This window comes from Bactrocera oleae, chromosome 3 (genome assembly GCF_042242935.1).
Source record: "Bactrocera oleae isolate idBacOlea1 chromosome 3, idBacOlea1, whole genome shotgun sequence".
Classification (NCBI taxonomy): domain Eukaryota; kingdom Metazoa; phylum Arthropoda; class Insecta; order Diptera; family Tephritidae; genus Bactrocera; species Bactrocera oleae.
The window spans coordinates 69,108,832-69,126,291 of record NC_091537.1 but is presented as its reverse complement, the minus strand read 5'-3'; the positions used below and the strand labels follow the sequence as shown (position 1 = coordinate 69,126,291).

The following is a 17,460-nucleotide window of genomic DNA, read 5'->3' as shown; positions in this document are numbered from 1 at the left end:
GTTGAGCAGATCCCAAAATATGGGTTTTCACCTAAAATTGGGCGGTGCCACGTCCACTGTCTAATTTTTAACGCGGTTCCTATAAAGTCAGTTCATACCATCCTTGAGATAAAATTTAATGTCTCTGGCGTGTTAAGTGCTTGATTTATCGCGCTTTTATTAGTTTTTAACAGAACCATTATATGGGGAGTGGTTGGGTTTGGCACCCAATTTCACCCATTTCCGCACTGGCGATAGTGGTGCTGAAAGCATTTTTTCTGAGTGAATTTTGTTATAATAGCTTCAGTGGTATAGGAGACATGCACATTAAAATTATTAGGGGCCGGGACCACGCCTACTTTAACAAAAAATATTAACCTGCAGATGCCCATCCCTAATATGATCCCGAATACCAAATAAGAGTTTTGTATCTTGTTATGGAGTTATGGCAATTTATTTATTTTTGACTAATGGCGTTTTGTGGGCGTGGAAGTAGTCCGATTACGCCCATCTGCAATACCAACCGTCTTGCGGTACCAAGAAACATGTTTACCAAGTTTCATAAAGATATCTAAATTTCTACTCTAGTTACAACTTGCACAGACGGACGGACAGATCACCCGGATTTCAACTCGTCTCTTCATCCTGATCATTTATATATATATAACCCTATATCTAACTCGATTAGTTTTAGGTGATACAAACAACCGGTAGGTGAACAAAACTATTATACTCTGTAGCAACAAGTTGCGAGAGTATAAAAATAGGAGAGTAACGTGGAGTGAGACTGCCGAAGCCGATCTAATAGAGTTGTGGCGAGAAGAAATGCTAGTCAAAAACAGCTGTTTTATAAATCTCCAACGGACTGTCTAGTCGAGTCTAAAGAATAGATTAAATGTAATCTAATCACTTCAAGCTTTTGGTGGAACATTGTATTACATAACACAACTGATTTTTTGATTCAAGATTTTATAACAGCGTCAGCCGGAAGCTTACATCGGAAGCAACGATTCATATTCTATATATGTAGAAGTTTTGAGGTGTCGGTATACCTATAAACACCTCTTAAGTTCTTTGTATTGAACTTCTTAACTTGTTAATGTCGATTAGTTCCTGAGCTACTAGATCTATTAGATTTTTCCTTAAAGTTGGCAGTGTCAAGCTCATGGCTTAATTTCAAACTGAGTCTCGAGCAGCCATTCATATTTACTCACGTCACCTGCTAAGACGGATAGACGGACGAACAGCTGGACAGTCATTCGGTATTCAACTCGCCTAGTCACTCTGTAGCCATTCGGGATTCAACTCGTCTCGCAGCCCTGATCATTTACATATGTATATCTAACTCTATAGCTTTTCCGATAAAATTTATGTACTAATCTGCTACTCTCTATCAACATAATGCGTGAATATAAAAATACAAACCACTTAGTCAATATGAACCTACGTTATTGTCGCTGGTTAAACCAATGTATTGTACTACCACACTAAAAGATAGAGCTCAAACTCAATAAGCTCTGAAGAAAGACAGTTAGCAATGTATAAATCCAATCACTGCCCAAAAGAAATAAAAAGGAAATAAACCACACGCGTCTTCGTTTTCTTTTTTTGTTTTTCTCCATTTAAAATTACTATGTGCCAAATATGTTGCGAAAAATTGCGAAAAGCAAAAGCGTGGAGTAGGAAAAATATCGAAAATTGCTTTAAATTTGCATACGTACAAAAGAGGCTAACAAGAAAAGCTAACGGAAAAGCATATTTCCAAGCGAAATGGAAAGCTTGCATACAAATATATTTGCGTAATAAAATAAACATAAATATTGACATTACAACTCGCGTATAGTCAGAGTTGTTGTTGTTGTGAGTGCGTGTTGCACAGTGAAACTCTTTTTAAGGCTTTCGCCATTTGCGTTGCTGACAGCAGGTGGCATTAAATTATGGAGAGCGCAGACAACATGTCTTTGACAGTTGAATGGCGGCTAAAAAGAACATGCGAAGTTTATGCGAAATTTGTGTTGGCTTTTGCAAGGCATTTGTAGTGTTCGATTTTTGAGATGAGGCGGTGGCTTGCGCCGCTCAATTGACCGGCTGGCAGACAGTCGGCTGTCAGTCATTTTTGGCACGAGAAAATTTTTGACGTCATGTCTCATCAATTTTCCCATATTATTATTATCATTGTTGCTATTTTTGGGTTAGGAGATTTATGACAGCAATTTGCAGGGCTTATGTTGATAGAATCTCCTAGCACACGTGGAAAATAAAGGATTACGAGACACGCACTTCAATTTCTGATTACTTTCAACTCATTCGCTACTATTTTGTAACACACAAGTATTATAGCATTTCATTTTCATTCAACTAGAGCCCAAGATAATAAGGCTAATATCAAAAGCAGCAGTTGGCCGGATTTGTGTTTTATTTGCTTCTATTTTCAGGTGTACTACGATTCGGTTGATTAAAGAACTACGCTCGTTTGAAGCCAAAAAACTACTGTAGCTGGATCTCGTAAATTAAAATCATATGGATAGACAATGTGCAACCAAGATGTTTCTCATTTTAAAAGTCTTGTAAAAAGTCTTCTCTGTGCCTCATATTGCAATAGTCTTGGATCTGCTGTTAGTTATCTTGTGGCAGTTAAGTTAGTTAAGGCGTAGCATTTTTTGAAGCCAGAAAATTATTGTAGTTGAATCTCGTATATCGACAAGGGCCTCAAACCAATAAAAAATCACCTGGATAGGATAAGATGTGAGATCCAAGATGTTTCAGCTTATATCGCTAGGTATTAACAGTAAAGAAGTAAGTGTTGAGGCTCCATCTCATCTTTTTCCAAACACACCTTTGACAATGAGCATCCGTTAAGAGTTTCTGCCTTACAGCATCAGCCCAAATTGGAAACTAACCGGTCAGACACCCTACAACTATGAAATTCTTTATAATAAAATATATATTATATCTTTCTTCTTTTCAACTTTTAAAAGGACTCCTCTTTATTGTAGCATAATATTAAAATTCACCTGCTACTAAATTTTATTCGGATATCTCAAAAATTGAAGTAAATTTCTATAATCTCTGAAAGCTAAATTGTGACTTTAAAATCGATGGCTCGAAACCAGTTTTAGAACCATAGCTTCTTACGCAACTTACGGTTTTTACTATGTTCATATGTATGTATGTAGGTACAATATGAGCAACGGAAGTATGTGAAGTTTTGACCGCGTGGAAACTATTCAGCTATTATTTTTGAGCACATCTGGTAAGCGTGTGTTATATTAGGAAAGTAGTCTCTGCTGTCTTTTGAATACATATTTTTATATTATTATGATTTTACGTGAGGCTTCTTATTGAAATTCGAAATCTTATACAGAGCTGCTTTTAACTACGCTCCCACCTGGGTGGAAACTCATGCTAGTCACTAGCGTTATTCATAACAAACATTTTCTTCTCTTCTATTTCCTTCAAAATAATTATTGTGCACTATAAACTTGTCGCTTCTAAAATTATACACATACGATTGTATGTTTTACGCGACGCAGTCTAAGATGTGTGCAAGTTTCTATGTTCATGTGATATTTTAATTAATGTTTATTTTACCGTTATAAACTGTTTGTTTACCAACATTGTTTACATGTCCATGAGCTCATTTTAAGCACAATTACTTGGCCTGAAATACTTGTATATGCATATATGTATCTGAATGTGTGTATAGGAGTATATGTTTCGTTTATATACGAGTACGTATGTATGTAAATAGATAAAGAAAAATCACATGAATCTCAAAACAGCATGTACAACTTCCAGTTCTCTGGAAAAACTAGATTCAGCACAAGCTAGCTGCTAGAAGTATAACATAACACATAGTAAAATAGAACGCGGTTAACTAAACTTTTCCACTCCTTAAGATTACCACTTAATAAGTTAAGCTCAGAATGTGTGTACAAATGTACATATACATATACTTACATATGTATGTCTAGTTGTCCTAAAAAAAAACAAGACTAAAAGAAATCGTTGAAATAACAGAGTTGTTGCTTCATTTTCCCTTATTTTCCGTTTAACTTCTTCATATTATCCCAATACTTTCAATTTTAAGTCGCCTCTAAACGCTTCTGGATTGATAGTATGAAGATTTTTCAGGACTGATTCTTTTCCACCCCAGCTGCCCAATGTCTCCTAAATTGGGCTATTGAGAGCCGTGCAATATGTCCATTCTCATCCGGCTGAAGGATAGGCATTCTCATAGATAATGTTCTAACGTCTCATTATCCTCCACCCATGCTTTGTATTCCGACGAACACACTTTTCCCATTTTCTGAATGTGGGACCTTTTGGTCTGTCCACCATCAACACTACCCCAAAGTAACTTTGTGGTATACCCTGTATTGCTTGTTTTCCAAGACCTTAGGCGTTTCTCTAGAATACATAACTTGAAACACCCCTTGAAGAAGCTGAATGGCCTGGGCCAGCTTTGCGGATTACTACAGAAGAAGCCTGCTCCTGTTCCTGTTTCACCCTTTGAATGTTAAAATAGGTTAAACTGTAATTTTTTTTTAAGACTAGGTCAAATTTCATCAGATTTTTTAGGTTTCAGGGAATTCCATTTTTCTTTTCCAAGAGGAGCTTGCTTTTTTATAATTTTAAAATTTGACCAGAATAATTAATCTAGAGTTGGTCTTACACGGCATTAGAACCTTGCCTTTTGAGAACTGTCACTTATCTACCAGTATCAGAGTCGTGATAGATAGATAGATATGAGTAGAGGTATGATAACAAAATTATGCTTTTATACTTACTAATATTCCATCGATGTTGAAGACAAGTTCTACTATATCTCGAATGAATTACTCACAGCTGATGCAGCTGGCATCCGGTAAGATATTCATTCTTATTGCGTGAATCCCAATCGGACAATGTCCAGTTAGAACTCTTACAACCATTGCAAGGCGGTAAGAAGGAATATTTCTATGTACATATGTTATTGAGGGTTCTCTTTGAAATTGCTAGTTAAAATAATGTAGAGGACGAGTAGTAAGACTTTAATGTAGGACTTCTTTTAAACTGTTACTAAAAATAAGTTAGAAAGCAGGAGTAAGGCATTAAAATAGGGCTCTTTGACTGATTTGGGGCGCGGTTAATCTAAAGATAAATTTCAGTCTCTTTAAGAGTAAGGTTCTTATGTAGACCTGCTTTTGAAACTGGTAGTAAAGGCAATTTAGATAGCAGAGAGTAACTCGCCATTTTATCACTTATTACTTCAACTCCTAGGGTTTTATACTCAAGATCATTATTTTAGATTATTAATCACTTCTAATCACTAATCTTAATCACTTTTAATAAATGGGTTGTATTTGGTTCTTAGTCGGGAATAGTTTAGAAAAATAATACTTAAATAATCATTTCAGCATTTTTGAAGTATTATACTAAAAAAATTGTCCAATTTGGACTTTCAATGCTGTTATGTATTTATGCTTCCCTAATTAGGGTATATCTATAATGCCTATTCATGACTCAACTACATTTGTGAAAGAGCTGAGAAATTAATTTCTAACATTATTCTCTCTGAGTTTTAAATTAGAGATGTGAAAAATTATTATGAGCAAAGAAACGAAATTGCAGTTACTTTATACAAAATACTTATTTTATTTATTTTTTGTATAAAATTCAATTAAATTAAGGCTCAGTGAAAAAGATTTCGATTTCGTTTGAAAAATTTACCGCTTTCTACTATCTAACGTAACTCGTGAAACATTAGATAGCGGTACATAAACAGGCGACATTTGATAGCAGCAGTGTTGCATTCACTCACTCAGTCACTGCCTTTTCAAACTGCACTTATTTCTAAGCTTTTAAAATGTTGTGCAAAATCTATTAGGGAGAATATAATTTGAATATACAACTATTGTGTAAAAATTTACTATGATAATAATTTTAAAATTAATGAAAAAATATTTTAATAAATTTTGGAATAGGAATAACTACAGTTCCAAACAAATAATTACTACCAAAGCATTTTAATTCTGCAACACTACCAATATTATATTACAACTATTATTTTAAATAAGAAAATATAAACTATATCGAAAAAATTTGTCAAAAAAAATGTGAAAAAAATGTTTTTCAAAACTTTGTGCACTATTTTAAATTTTAAAACGACATTCCAAATTTATTATTTTCATATTTTATTCTTAAAAAAATTTCTAAAATATGAAAATGAAGCAATTCAAAAAATTTAAGTTATGTAGGAAAAATTTATTTGTAAACAATTAGGGAATTTCTAAGTTCGGGAGTAACCGAACATTTTATTCTCTCGCAACTTGCAAGGATCAAAGCCCGAGAAATTACTTCAGGTGTTGGCAAAATTTCATATTGAAAGAAGTATTGATAGGATTCAACCCATTTTTGACACAAAGTCATATTATAATCGAGAGTTTCATTTATTTATTTTATAATATGAATTTCAATTATTTATCTTACACGTTGACCGATATTTTCGGTAAAAAGTCTACTATAGGTACTGGGGTCCACATATTCAGTACCTAGGGGCTTGAACAGTTTTGGTTCGATTTAGACAATTTTTGCTGGCATACTTTAAACGCCTTATTTGCGCAAAGTTTTACTCCGATTCATAATCATTGTTTGCTTGATTTGCATAGTGGAAAGTGAAAGAATCAGATGCAATTAAAAATGGTGTTATATGAGTAATAGGCGTGGTTGTAATCCGAGTTCGCCCATTTTCGCACTATTACATAGAAATATGAGAAGAATGTTATGTACCCAATTTGGTTGAAATCAGTTAAGCAGAACCCAAGATATGAGTTTTCCACTAAAAGTGGGCGGTGTCACGCCCACTATCTAATTTTGAACTTAGTTCCTATAAAATCATCTCATATTATCCTAGAGATAAAATTTAATGTCTCTGACTTGTTTAGTGCTTGGTTTATCGCGCTTTTTGTAGTTTTTAACAGTACTGTTATATAGGGAGTGGGCGGGGTTGTCAACCGATTTCACCCATTTTCACACTGCCGAAAGAGGTGTTTAAAGCGTTGGTTTTCAGCAGTGAATTTTGTTGTTATAGCTGTAGCGGCTTAGGAGATATACACATTAAACCTCTTAGGGGCGGGACCACACCCACTTTTTACAAAAGATTTAAACTGCAGATGCCGCTCTCTAATGTGATCCTGTGTACCAAATATCAGTCTTGTATCTTATTGTGGAGCTTAGTTATGGCAATTTGTTGGTTTTTGACTAATGGCGTTTTGTGGGCGTGGCAGTAGTCCGATTGCGCCCATCTGCAATACCAACCGGTACCAAGAAATATGTGTACCAAGTTTCATAAAGATATCTCAATTTTTACTCAAGTTACAGCTTGCGCGGACGGACGGACGGACGGACAGACAGTCACCCGGATTTCAACTCGTCTCTTCATCCTGATCATTTATATATATATAACCCTATATCTAACTCGATTAGTTTTGGGTGATACAAACAACCGTTAGGTGAACAAAACTAAATATTATACTCTGTAGTAACATGTTGCGAGAGTATAAAAATGTGAAAATAAGTTTATCAATTATTTTGATATAATATAATATATAAAATAATTTAAAATATGTAGGAAATATCCGTCGAAAAAATAAAAAAATTTAGTGCAAGATTTGTATAAGGACATTCTCAATAAATTTTTTTTTATTTTATATGAAATATTTCTCTTTTCTAATAATTTTTTTAGCCTTTAAAATAAATCAACCCGAAATTATGTATGTATATAAAAAAAAAAGTATTCTTTGAAAATGTACTAAAGAACTTTTTCAAATATTGTAAGATAAAAATAAAGGGTGATCCATTACGAGGTGCCCAATTTAAAAAAAAAAAAACACAGAAAATTCAAATTGTATGGGGAATGTTTATTGTCATTCGAAATAATTCGATCAATTGGCATTTATTTTTTGAAGATTATCTTTTTCAAATGTTGGCCGCGACTACGTCTCAGATTGTCCATCCATTTAGTCTAATTTTCGATGACTCGTTCGAGCATTTCGACGGGTAACTGGCGAATGATACGCGTGATGTTTTGCTCCAAGGTCTGAATCGAAGCGTGATTGTCTGCAGAGACTTTGGATTTTACATATCCCCACAGGAAAAAGTCTAATGGTGCGATATCACACGATCCTAGTGGCCAATCGACCGCCCTAAAACGGGAAATTATCTTCTCACCGAAATGTTCTCTCAATAAATCCATTGATTGATGCGATGTGTGGAAAGTGGCGCGCCGTCTTGTTGAAACCAAATGTCGCCGATACCACGAGCTTCTATTTCAGGCATCAAATAGTCGGTTATCATGGCACGATAACGGTTATGTTCTCGCTGGCATCATTTTTGAAGAAATATGGACCGAAGATTCCACTGGCCCACAAACCACACCAAATCGTGTTTTTTCTGGATAAAATGGAAGCTCTTCCATCCCAAGTCCCAAATGCGTCAAGTTTGTTTGTTGACATACCTGGGCCTCATCGCTGAACAAAGTTATGTTCGACTACGTTGGATCTTCTTAGAACTTTTCAAGCGCCCAAAGAGCAAAGCGATTTTACTTGGAAAGGTCGGGCGGCTTCAGTTTTTGCACAAACTATAGTTTGTACGCTTTTAATTTAAGATCTCGACGTAAAATGCGCCAAGTCGTTCCATACGTCAGTCCGAGTTACTGCGAACAACGCCGAATCGACTCTCCACGGTCTTCATGCACACTGTCAGCTACGACCGCTATATTTTCTTCATTGCGGGACGTAGTCTATTCGGTTGAATTTATCCAATAATGAATGCTGGGTCTCAAGATGGGTGATGGTGTTGCGAATAGTATGCTCAGTAGGCCAATAATGTTGACCATAAGTTGAGCGAAGCTCGCGAAACACATTCTTTAAAAACGTTAATTTTCGTAATAAAGTTGAAAGATTTGTAAACGTTGTTCAGGCGTAAGTCTTTCCATTATAAAATGCCACACAATACTGAACAAAAATAATATGACAGCTTGACACGACTCACGCGTGATCTGTCCAAAAAGAGCTATTGAAAAAAGTACCTCTACTTGGATAACCCGTTAATTTAATATAATATAAAATATAAAAAACCGTTTTGTGCAAAATGTACTATTCTAAAACAGCATTCCAAATTAATTATTTTTTGTATTTTACTATTGTTTAACTTAATATATCAAAAATACCACCAATATAAAAATATTTGAAAAGAAAATTTTTGTTGATAATTTTTTTTTCTATAAATATAAAAACAAAGCAATTCGAAAAAACTACAACCAATAAGTTTAAGGAACCACAACCAATTACAAGAATTATCCGTGTTTACTCGAAAATGTGCAAATACCATTCCTCGTGTATAAATGAATCTACAAGTATATACCATTTAGCAATTGAAATAGACAACCAGTCAATCAGCAAATGCCAGTGACCCAATCAATACATTTTTAGATGATAAAATTGTGTGAAAACCAAGAACCAAGCAAATTGGAGAAAAAAGAAATGATTATAGTTTCTTCTTGCATACCACATCAGGTTTATAGTGGACTTGTTGCGCATGTGCATGCGTATGCAACATGGCGTTCTTCAACGACGCCGTCCTATCCGGATATAGGCCATTCAGGTTCATGCACTTGCCATTGCTGCCGCCAATATCAGTTTTCGGCAGTGTAAATGTCAACGTGCTGGTCGAGTTTACTTTCGAATTGTGCGATAAACGTTTCATATGCGACCACATTTGTTGCCATGGTGGCGTTGGCTGCGCTGCCGCTGCTGTCCCTTCCCGCTGTATGTAGTAAACGCAAGTGATTTGTTGTTGTTGTTGTTTATAATGATTGCAGCCAATTGGTAATGAAAAATATCCATGTATTTTATGTATGTACGTTTGTGGCCAATTGTTGTTGTTGGTTTATTGTTTTGATATTGTATAAAATGGAAATAAAATAATATTTCTTTTAATAATTGCATAAATAAAATATAGGCTTAATTTTTTTACATTTTTGTATGCAGAAAATTAATTTAGAGAGAGATTTCCATAAAAGGATATTAACATAAAAAAATTGCCATGAAATATAACTCGATTCGAACATTGCTGCTGAATGGTGAATCAAACAAACAGCTCGTATAAACTGGTATCAACAAAATAAACTGGTATAAATTCAGTTAACTGGTATAAATTCAATTTACTGGTATACATGAATTTAACTGGCCTTGTCTTAGTTGGTATAAAAGGACCAAACTCATGTAAACGGACTAAACCAATATAAACTAAAGAAACTGGTATAAATTAAATTAACTAGTATAACAAAAAAACAAGTATGAAATAAATAAAGTAGTAAAAACAAAATAAATATTATAAACAAAATAAATCGAGATAAATTAGTGTAAACAATACAAACTGGTATAACCTACATTCATACATAACCTGGAAGATTTTTCGAAAAGTTAAAAAAAATTATTGTGATTCAATACTGTCAGGTGGTATACTCTTTAGAATCAAAAGTCTCGAAGAAAAAAAAATCGAGAAACAAAGAAAACCAATTTGTTTATGGTCATGATCAAGACCAAAACACAATTGGTAACCGTCGTTATGGTTATGACAACCCGTTATGATGTGATTATATTAATAGAAAATAGTATTTTCCAGAAGGTAGGTTGCTTCAGCTGTTTTGAAGTTTATTACGAGTATTCTCGTATCGTTAATGGAACGTTTAAACAGCAAACTTAGTCTCAAATATTAATGCTCTATACTTTCTTCGTTAGTTTAAATAACTCTCAACCTTTTGCCTGCTTGAAAATAACGGTAAATTCTTACATTAGAGCTAAATTATAGAGCCTGTTATATTGAAATTGGACAAGAAATTAAGTTTTACAAATGCAAATTCGAATCTTGTTAGAGAGCGGTATTAAATTTCCAAGGAAGTAAGTGCTAACATTCTCCCGATTGGAGTATTGTGTTTAACTACAATATATTTCAAGATCTTCTTCCGATAATTGATTTTTGTGTTTGCACGAAAAGGTTCATCTACCAAATATTGTATATTTATAATAATTAATATTAATACAAATTTGTTGGGAATTTTTACGAAATCTCTTGTTTGACGTTACCACATTAGGTTGAGAATACTTTTAAGATAATAACAATTAGATCAATTAAAAATCGTAAAATGATTTTAGGTGGATGGTTTACTAAAAAACTGATTTGTATAGTTAAGTAGTTGAAAAATATTAAAAAATATTATAATTCCAATTATATCTTGATGGAATATGAGTATTAAGTCTAGAGTAAATCATAACTTCATATTGTGATTAAATTATACGCCAGGGTATAATTGCTACCGATGAATACACAAATTTTATTCACATACAATTTCGTTTATCTACTACTCTTAATTAATAATAAAAAGCTGCAAGTCTCAATATAGTAAATAAAAGTAGTCATTGCAGCCAAGAAAGAGTGAACTCATAATGATTGCTTGGAAATGAATGACTGATAAAATGCTCAAATCATATTGTTTGTATTACTGATAAACTGTTTACCTTAGGGTAGAGTCTTTGTTTGCATTTCTGAAGTAAACTTACCATGGCAATGCATATGTTTTTTTATACCACTAAAGGAGATTTCAAAAAAAAAAAGGTTTCTGACTTTTTAAAAAAATCTGAAATTTCGATATGAAAATTTTCGATTGAAAATTAGAGTTTTTTTTCGATTTTAAGTCAAAATAAGGAAGAAAAATAAATATATTTAATGAAAATAAGAAAAAAACGTTTCGATTGCACCGAAGCCACAATACTCTTCACAAATACAAAAGATCAGTACACCAAAATTGGTAAATATCTGGTCAAATGAAATAGTTTTTCACGCGAAGACTTGATTGGTGGTTCTGACAAATGACCAACTTTTTGGGTGGAAAAAGATCGATAATTCAAAAACTACTTAAATACATAGTTACATATATACAAAACCAACCATCATTAAATTACGAACAATTCCAAATATTTCCATCTTTATTTCGGTGACATTTCAAGAACTCTAATAATTCTTTGTTTAAATGCATTCCCCAACTATCACGCATCACGAATTCCCTCTAACAATTAAATTGCGTGCGCACGTAGCTCACGGCTTATCTATGCCAGCTATGAATTTGTCAAGCGCAAATATGGCTAAAAAGGCGATTATTTCATTGTCAAAATATAAGCGATACGTCTATGAAATATCTTAGGTAAATAACATTTTTGAGTAAATCGCGTAATTGCGAAAATATTTATACGTTATTACGTATGGGCATATTTACACGGTGCGCTTAACGCTCTTAAAGTTTAGGGTAGAAGCGATGATATCATCTACTAGAGAGCCTAACATATAGTAGTTAGTTTAAGTAAAAACTTCACAACAGTGTTACTCACTTTGACTATTTCTAAATATTTCAGATAAGACTTTTTCCAATTTAAGCTGATAACGCCGAGCATTTGAACTATTTGTATGACTTAATGAATTACAAATTGTTATTTTTGAACATTAATTGCTGTGATTGTGAGCATTGGCTGAGTGTTTATTATTTTATTTTTTCTATTCTCTAATTCATAAGATATAACCTATATCAGTTACATGTTTAAACGGTTATATTTCAGAAATTTAACTTTTAAGTAAACTAGTCACTTCATCAGTTTAAAACCAGTGTGCCCTCACATAACTACTTTTTACTATACTAGAAAAAACAAGAAAAACATTAACTTGGGTTGCACCGGAACTAAGTATGGTGTATATAATAGCTTTTACAAATAAAAGTCGTTTCCATACAAGAACTAAATTTTGATGGGTCTATTTATTATTATATTAGATAAAAGGCTTTAATGTATTGTACAATATTTAAAACTTTAGGTGAAAGTTCTTTTTTAAACTTTTTTGGGCCAAAACTTGTTTATTACTGCCATCTTGGTACTCATTTTATTAAATTATATATTAGATAAATTACTCATCATATTAAAGTATATTTCTAAATTATACTCTTTCAAAAACATTGTAATTTTAAATGTGGTAGACAAACTAGAAAAATCGATCGATTTGATTCCGTGTGTATAGAAAATCTAATCAGATATGGGCCTTAAAGCAATTAAGAATGTTCAGCAATTCAAACCTCAATTGCAAAGACATTTGAAATCCAGTTACTAATTGCCAAATTACGTTAGGTTAGGTTTTAAAATCCATCATTGAGATCGAGATCGCAATTGATTAAAGATAAGTCCTGTGTGCCATAAACTAATGAAAATGGTTTTAAGCCCTCAAGAATTTATGAAAGCCCAGCACAAAACACATCATCGGACGCGCAAACCGTTGTATTCAAAATTTAAGGATGTCATACATACTTATGAAACGATTCTTAGGGCAATATTCGTAACATGTTTCAACTCTAGTTGAAAATCCACACTATAATGCACAATGTTCTATTTAAATAATTTTTGCTTAAATTATAATCATTTTAATCTTAATATCAAAAAATAAAAATAAATAATAGCAATGTAGTCGATAATTCTTTCTGAAATAATATAAAAATAATTAATTTTTACTAGACCAGTTCTCATTTAAGAAATACAAAAGAACACTAGTTAAAATAGTACAGGTAGAATGCCCTCGAGGATATAAAAGTAACAATGGTAAATCTTAACGAATTCAGCGAGTTTAATTTATATATCGAATATCGGTTCATTCTGAATAAAACCTTCAATTTAATACAAAAATTTGATTTCTTTTTACTAACCTTTTTTACGTTTTTCAACAGTCAGCTTTACGTTAGTAAAACAGACATGGAATTATATAGGTCAGGGACTGTCACTACAACAACAAGCCAAGAAACTCTAATTATTGGGTATTTTCAAACAACCGCCATTAAAATCTCTTAAACCAGCAACAACAAACCAATGAGTATACTCTTCTCATGCCAGTTGAGGGATTATCAGTCTTATGAAATTTCTTTAGCGAAATTTTATAAGTGTTGCGCATTCTTTTCGCACTTGCTTACTAAAAACTAGTCTTACTAGAAATCATCAGAAAACAATTTCGAACCCTTACCAACGAAAACAAGCCTTGCCAATAGAAAAGAAAATGGAAGTTAAACGAACCGTGACCGTTACAATGTTTGGTTGAATAAATTTCCACGAAATATTTGGCCGGATACATCACCGAATAAATATCCATACAAACCATTTAAGGTACATATGTATATACTTATGTATATACGGAAAGATATAGATGCATATATGTATATATACAGCCTTATATGTATGCATGTATATGTAAATGTAAACAATTGAAAAGCGATGTAAAACATAACTCACATGCTAGCTAACAGCATGTAAGCACTCCAGTCCACCAAAAAAGAAAAAAACCAAAAAACAATGCGAAAAAGTTGTAAAAAGCTACAACTTAGATGCAAATCATGCCTTCAAGTATTGTACTGGTGCTAAATTAAGTTTTGGGGTCTCAAAGAGTAGCGCCAAAGAAACGCATAAAGACTATTTTTTTTTTGAATATTTTCTATACATATATTTATATATGTATGTGTATATGTACGTATGCAAGTGTATTGCCGCTAAGCTCTTTCTCAAAAATGTACTAATAACATAAGCGCGACTATCTGCAACAAAAGCGCCAAACAGGAAATGGATTTTTATTCTGTTAATTGCAACTCGCCAACCAAAAACACATAAAAATGCAATCATTGATTGTAGACACGGTTGTTGTAGTTGCTTTTTTGTATTTTGTCAGTGCTAAAGAATCTGCGAACTGTGCCTAATTAATGTGTAAGTTTTTGCTTTAATTAAGGACCGTGGAGTTAACAAAAACCAACAAAATAAATTGAAATATACATAGAAAAAACATAAAACCAACATAAAAATACAAACAAAAAATACAAAAAACGTGGGAAAAAATGTAGGCAAATAAAAAAGGTGCAATAAAAAATTACAAAGAAATAACCAGCGAAACAAATTAAGGAGAAAAGTAGATTTGGATGGTTAAAAAAAACGATACGTTTTGTTAAAAAAAATTTTAGTAAGACTTTTGAAAAATGTGTTTTCAAATTTGAAATAAAAATTCCGACTGGTTCTATTGATATAAGCTTTAAAGTGAGTACCGGAAAATACTTTAAAACGAGTTTTTCTTAAAATTACTTTATTTTCGAATGATATGATCTAGTGATCCGATCTGAACAATTTATTCTAAATTATTGCCTTATCTTATACAATAAAATCTGTCAAATTTCATAAAAATATCTAGTCAACTAAAAAAGATTTTTGTTCATGCACTTGAGTTTGACCGACCAGTTTGTGTAACAGTTGTATGCTATAGTGGTCCGATCTGAATAATTTATTCGACGATTATAGTATTATTCTGGACAATAATTCCAGCCAAATTTCGTGTAAAGATCTATTTAAATAAAAAAGTTTTCCTTAGAAGAACTCGACTTTGACTCATCAGTTTGTGTGACAGCTATATGCAATAATGGTCCGATATCAGTGGTTCCGACAAAGAAGCAACTCATTAATGAGAAAATGGTGTGTGCAAAATTTTAAATCGATATTTCAAAAACTGACGGACTAGTTCATTTATGTACAGACGGACAGACGAGCAAAGTCGATATAACCCCATCTGTATAACTTATCCCTCAGCTTTTGAGAAATCGCTCTAAAATTTTGCATACGTAATTTCTTGCTCAGGAAATTGGCATTTTGATTATTGGATTATATATATAAGGCAGCACTATAAAGCAGAAAAAATTATTCAGATCGGACCACCATAGCATATAGCTTCTATAAAAATTGAATGATGACAAGTAAGCAAGTTATAACTTCAGGTGTAACCGAATATTTTATACTCTCGCAACTTGCAAGGATCAAAACCCTAGAAATTACTTCAGGTGTTGGCTTATATTAAAAGAGGTATTGATCCGATTTAACCAATTTTTGACACAAAGACATACTATTATTATGAATTATATATCTTACACATTGACTGATATTTTCGGTAAAAAGTCAACTATAGGCAATGAGGTCCACATATTCAGTACCTAGGGGCTTGAACAGTTTTAGTTCGATTTAGACAACTTTTGGTGGCATACTTTAAACGCCTTATTCACGCAAAGTTTTACCCCGATACAATCATTGTTGCTTGATTTGCATAGTGGAAAGTGAAAGAATCAGCTGGAATTTAAAATGGTGTTATATGGGGAATAGGCGTGGTTGTAATCCGAGTTCGCCCATTTTCGCACTATTACATAGAAATATGAGAAGAATGTTATGTACCGAATTTGATTGAAATCGGTTAAACAGATCCCAAAATATGGGTTTTCCCCTAAAAGTGGGCGGTGACACGCCCACTGTCTACTTTTGAAGTCGGTTCCTATAAAGTCATCTCATACCATTCCAGAGATAAAATGTATTGTCTCTGGCGTGCTTAGGGCTTGATTTATCGCGCCTTTTGTAGTTTTTAACAGTACCGCTATATGGGGAGTGGGCGGGGTTGTCACCCGATTTCACTTTTCACACTGTCGATAGAGGGGCTAAAAGCGTCGGTTTTCAGTGAATTTTGTTATTATAGCTTCAGTGGTATAGAAATTTCTACTCAAGTTACAGCTTGCACAGACGGACGGACGGACAGACAGACGGACAGACAGTCCCCAGGATTTCAACTCGTCTCTTTATCCTGATAATTTATATATATATAACCCTATATCTAACTCAATTAGTCTTAGGTGATACAAGCAACCGTTAGGTGAACAAAACTATTTTGCTCTTTAGCAAATAAAGATCTTGTAAGAAAATTTTTTATATTTGGCGACCACATTTGGCAAAGCTTAATGTTTAAGACAACCTTACAATATCTGAAGACATTTACGAGATCGAACCCCTAAATCGTATAGCATACAAACTGAACAATCGAATTCAAGTTCTTTAAGGAAACTTCTGCATTTGTGAATGGTACGATTGTCAATTCAAACATTTGCAGTAAATTAATTGTCTGCAATTCATTAAACGGAAATTATAATCAAATTCAATAAACTACAAAATATTTGTTGGGAAAAAAATTCAAGTTGAACAAATTATTAAATAAATGGGTGGCGTGCAGACTGTGTGGTGTTGACTTAATCAAATGGCGAAAAAAAATATTTCCCCAGTTCGTCTGTCAGTCAGTTAACGCGTTGCATGACATTGTCAGCGTTACAATGACCGGAAGCGAAACAGCTTTGTAATTACTTATGTACATTACTTATGTAAGTATCTATGTATGTTTGTATGTATATACAATATATGAAAGCGATTGGTTTTTTAGTTATCTGCATCGTGTCTGCATTAATTTTGCTCTGCAAACGACATCGCTGATGCAATTGAAAGCGTTGGAAACGTTTAGCATGCTGGCAGGTTGGAGGTCTGACGACTTGTCGGCTTGCTGCATTTTGTTGCG

General features: G+C 33.2%; 1 protein-coding gene across 2 annotated transcripts in view; it reads right to left on the bottom strand.

Moving 5' to 3' along the window:
* LOC106616310 (uncharacterized protein DDB_G0283357) overlaps positions 1-17,460 on the bottom strand; it is a 122,835-nt gene that overhangs the window by 70,588 nt on the left and 34,787 nt on the right. Inside the window, exon 3 of one of the 2 annotated variants that reach the window (XM_070106800.1) lies at positions 9,529-9,786. The exons of the other annotated variant lie outside the window; for it this stretch is intronic. Within the exon in view, the coding sequence (XP_069962901.1) occupies positions 9,529-9,786 (258 nt within the window). The remainder of the gene's footprint in view (positions 1-9,528; positions 9,787-17,460) is intronic. 2 annotated transcript variants of the gene reach the window in all.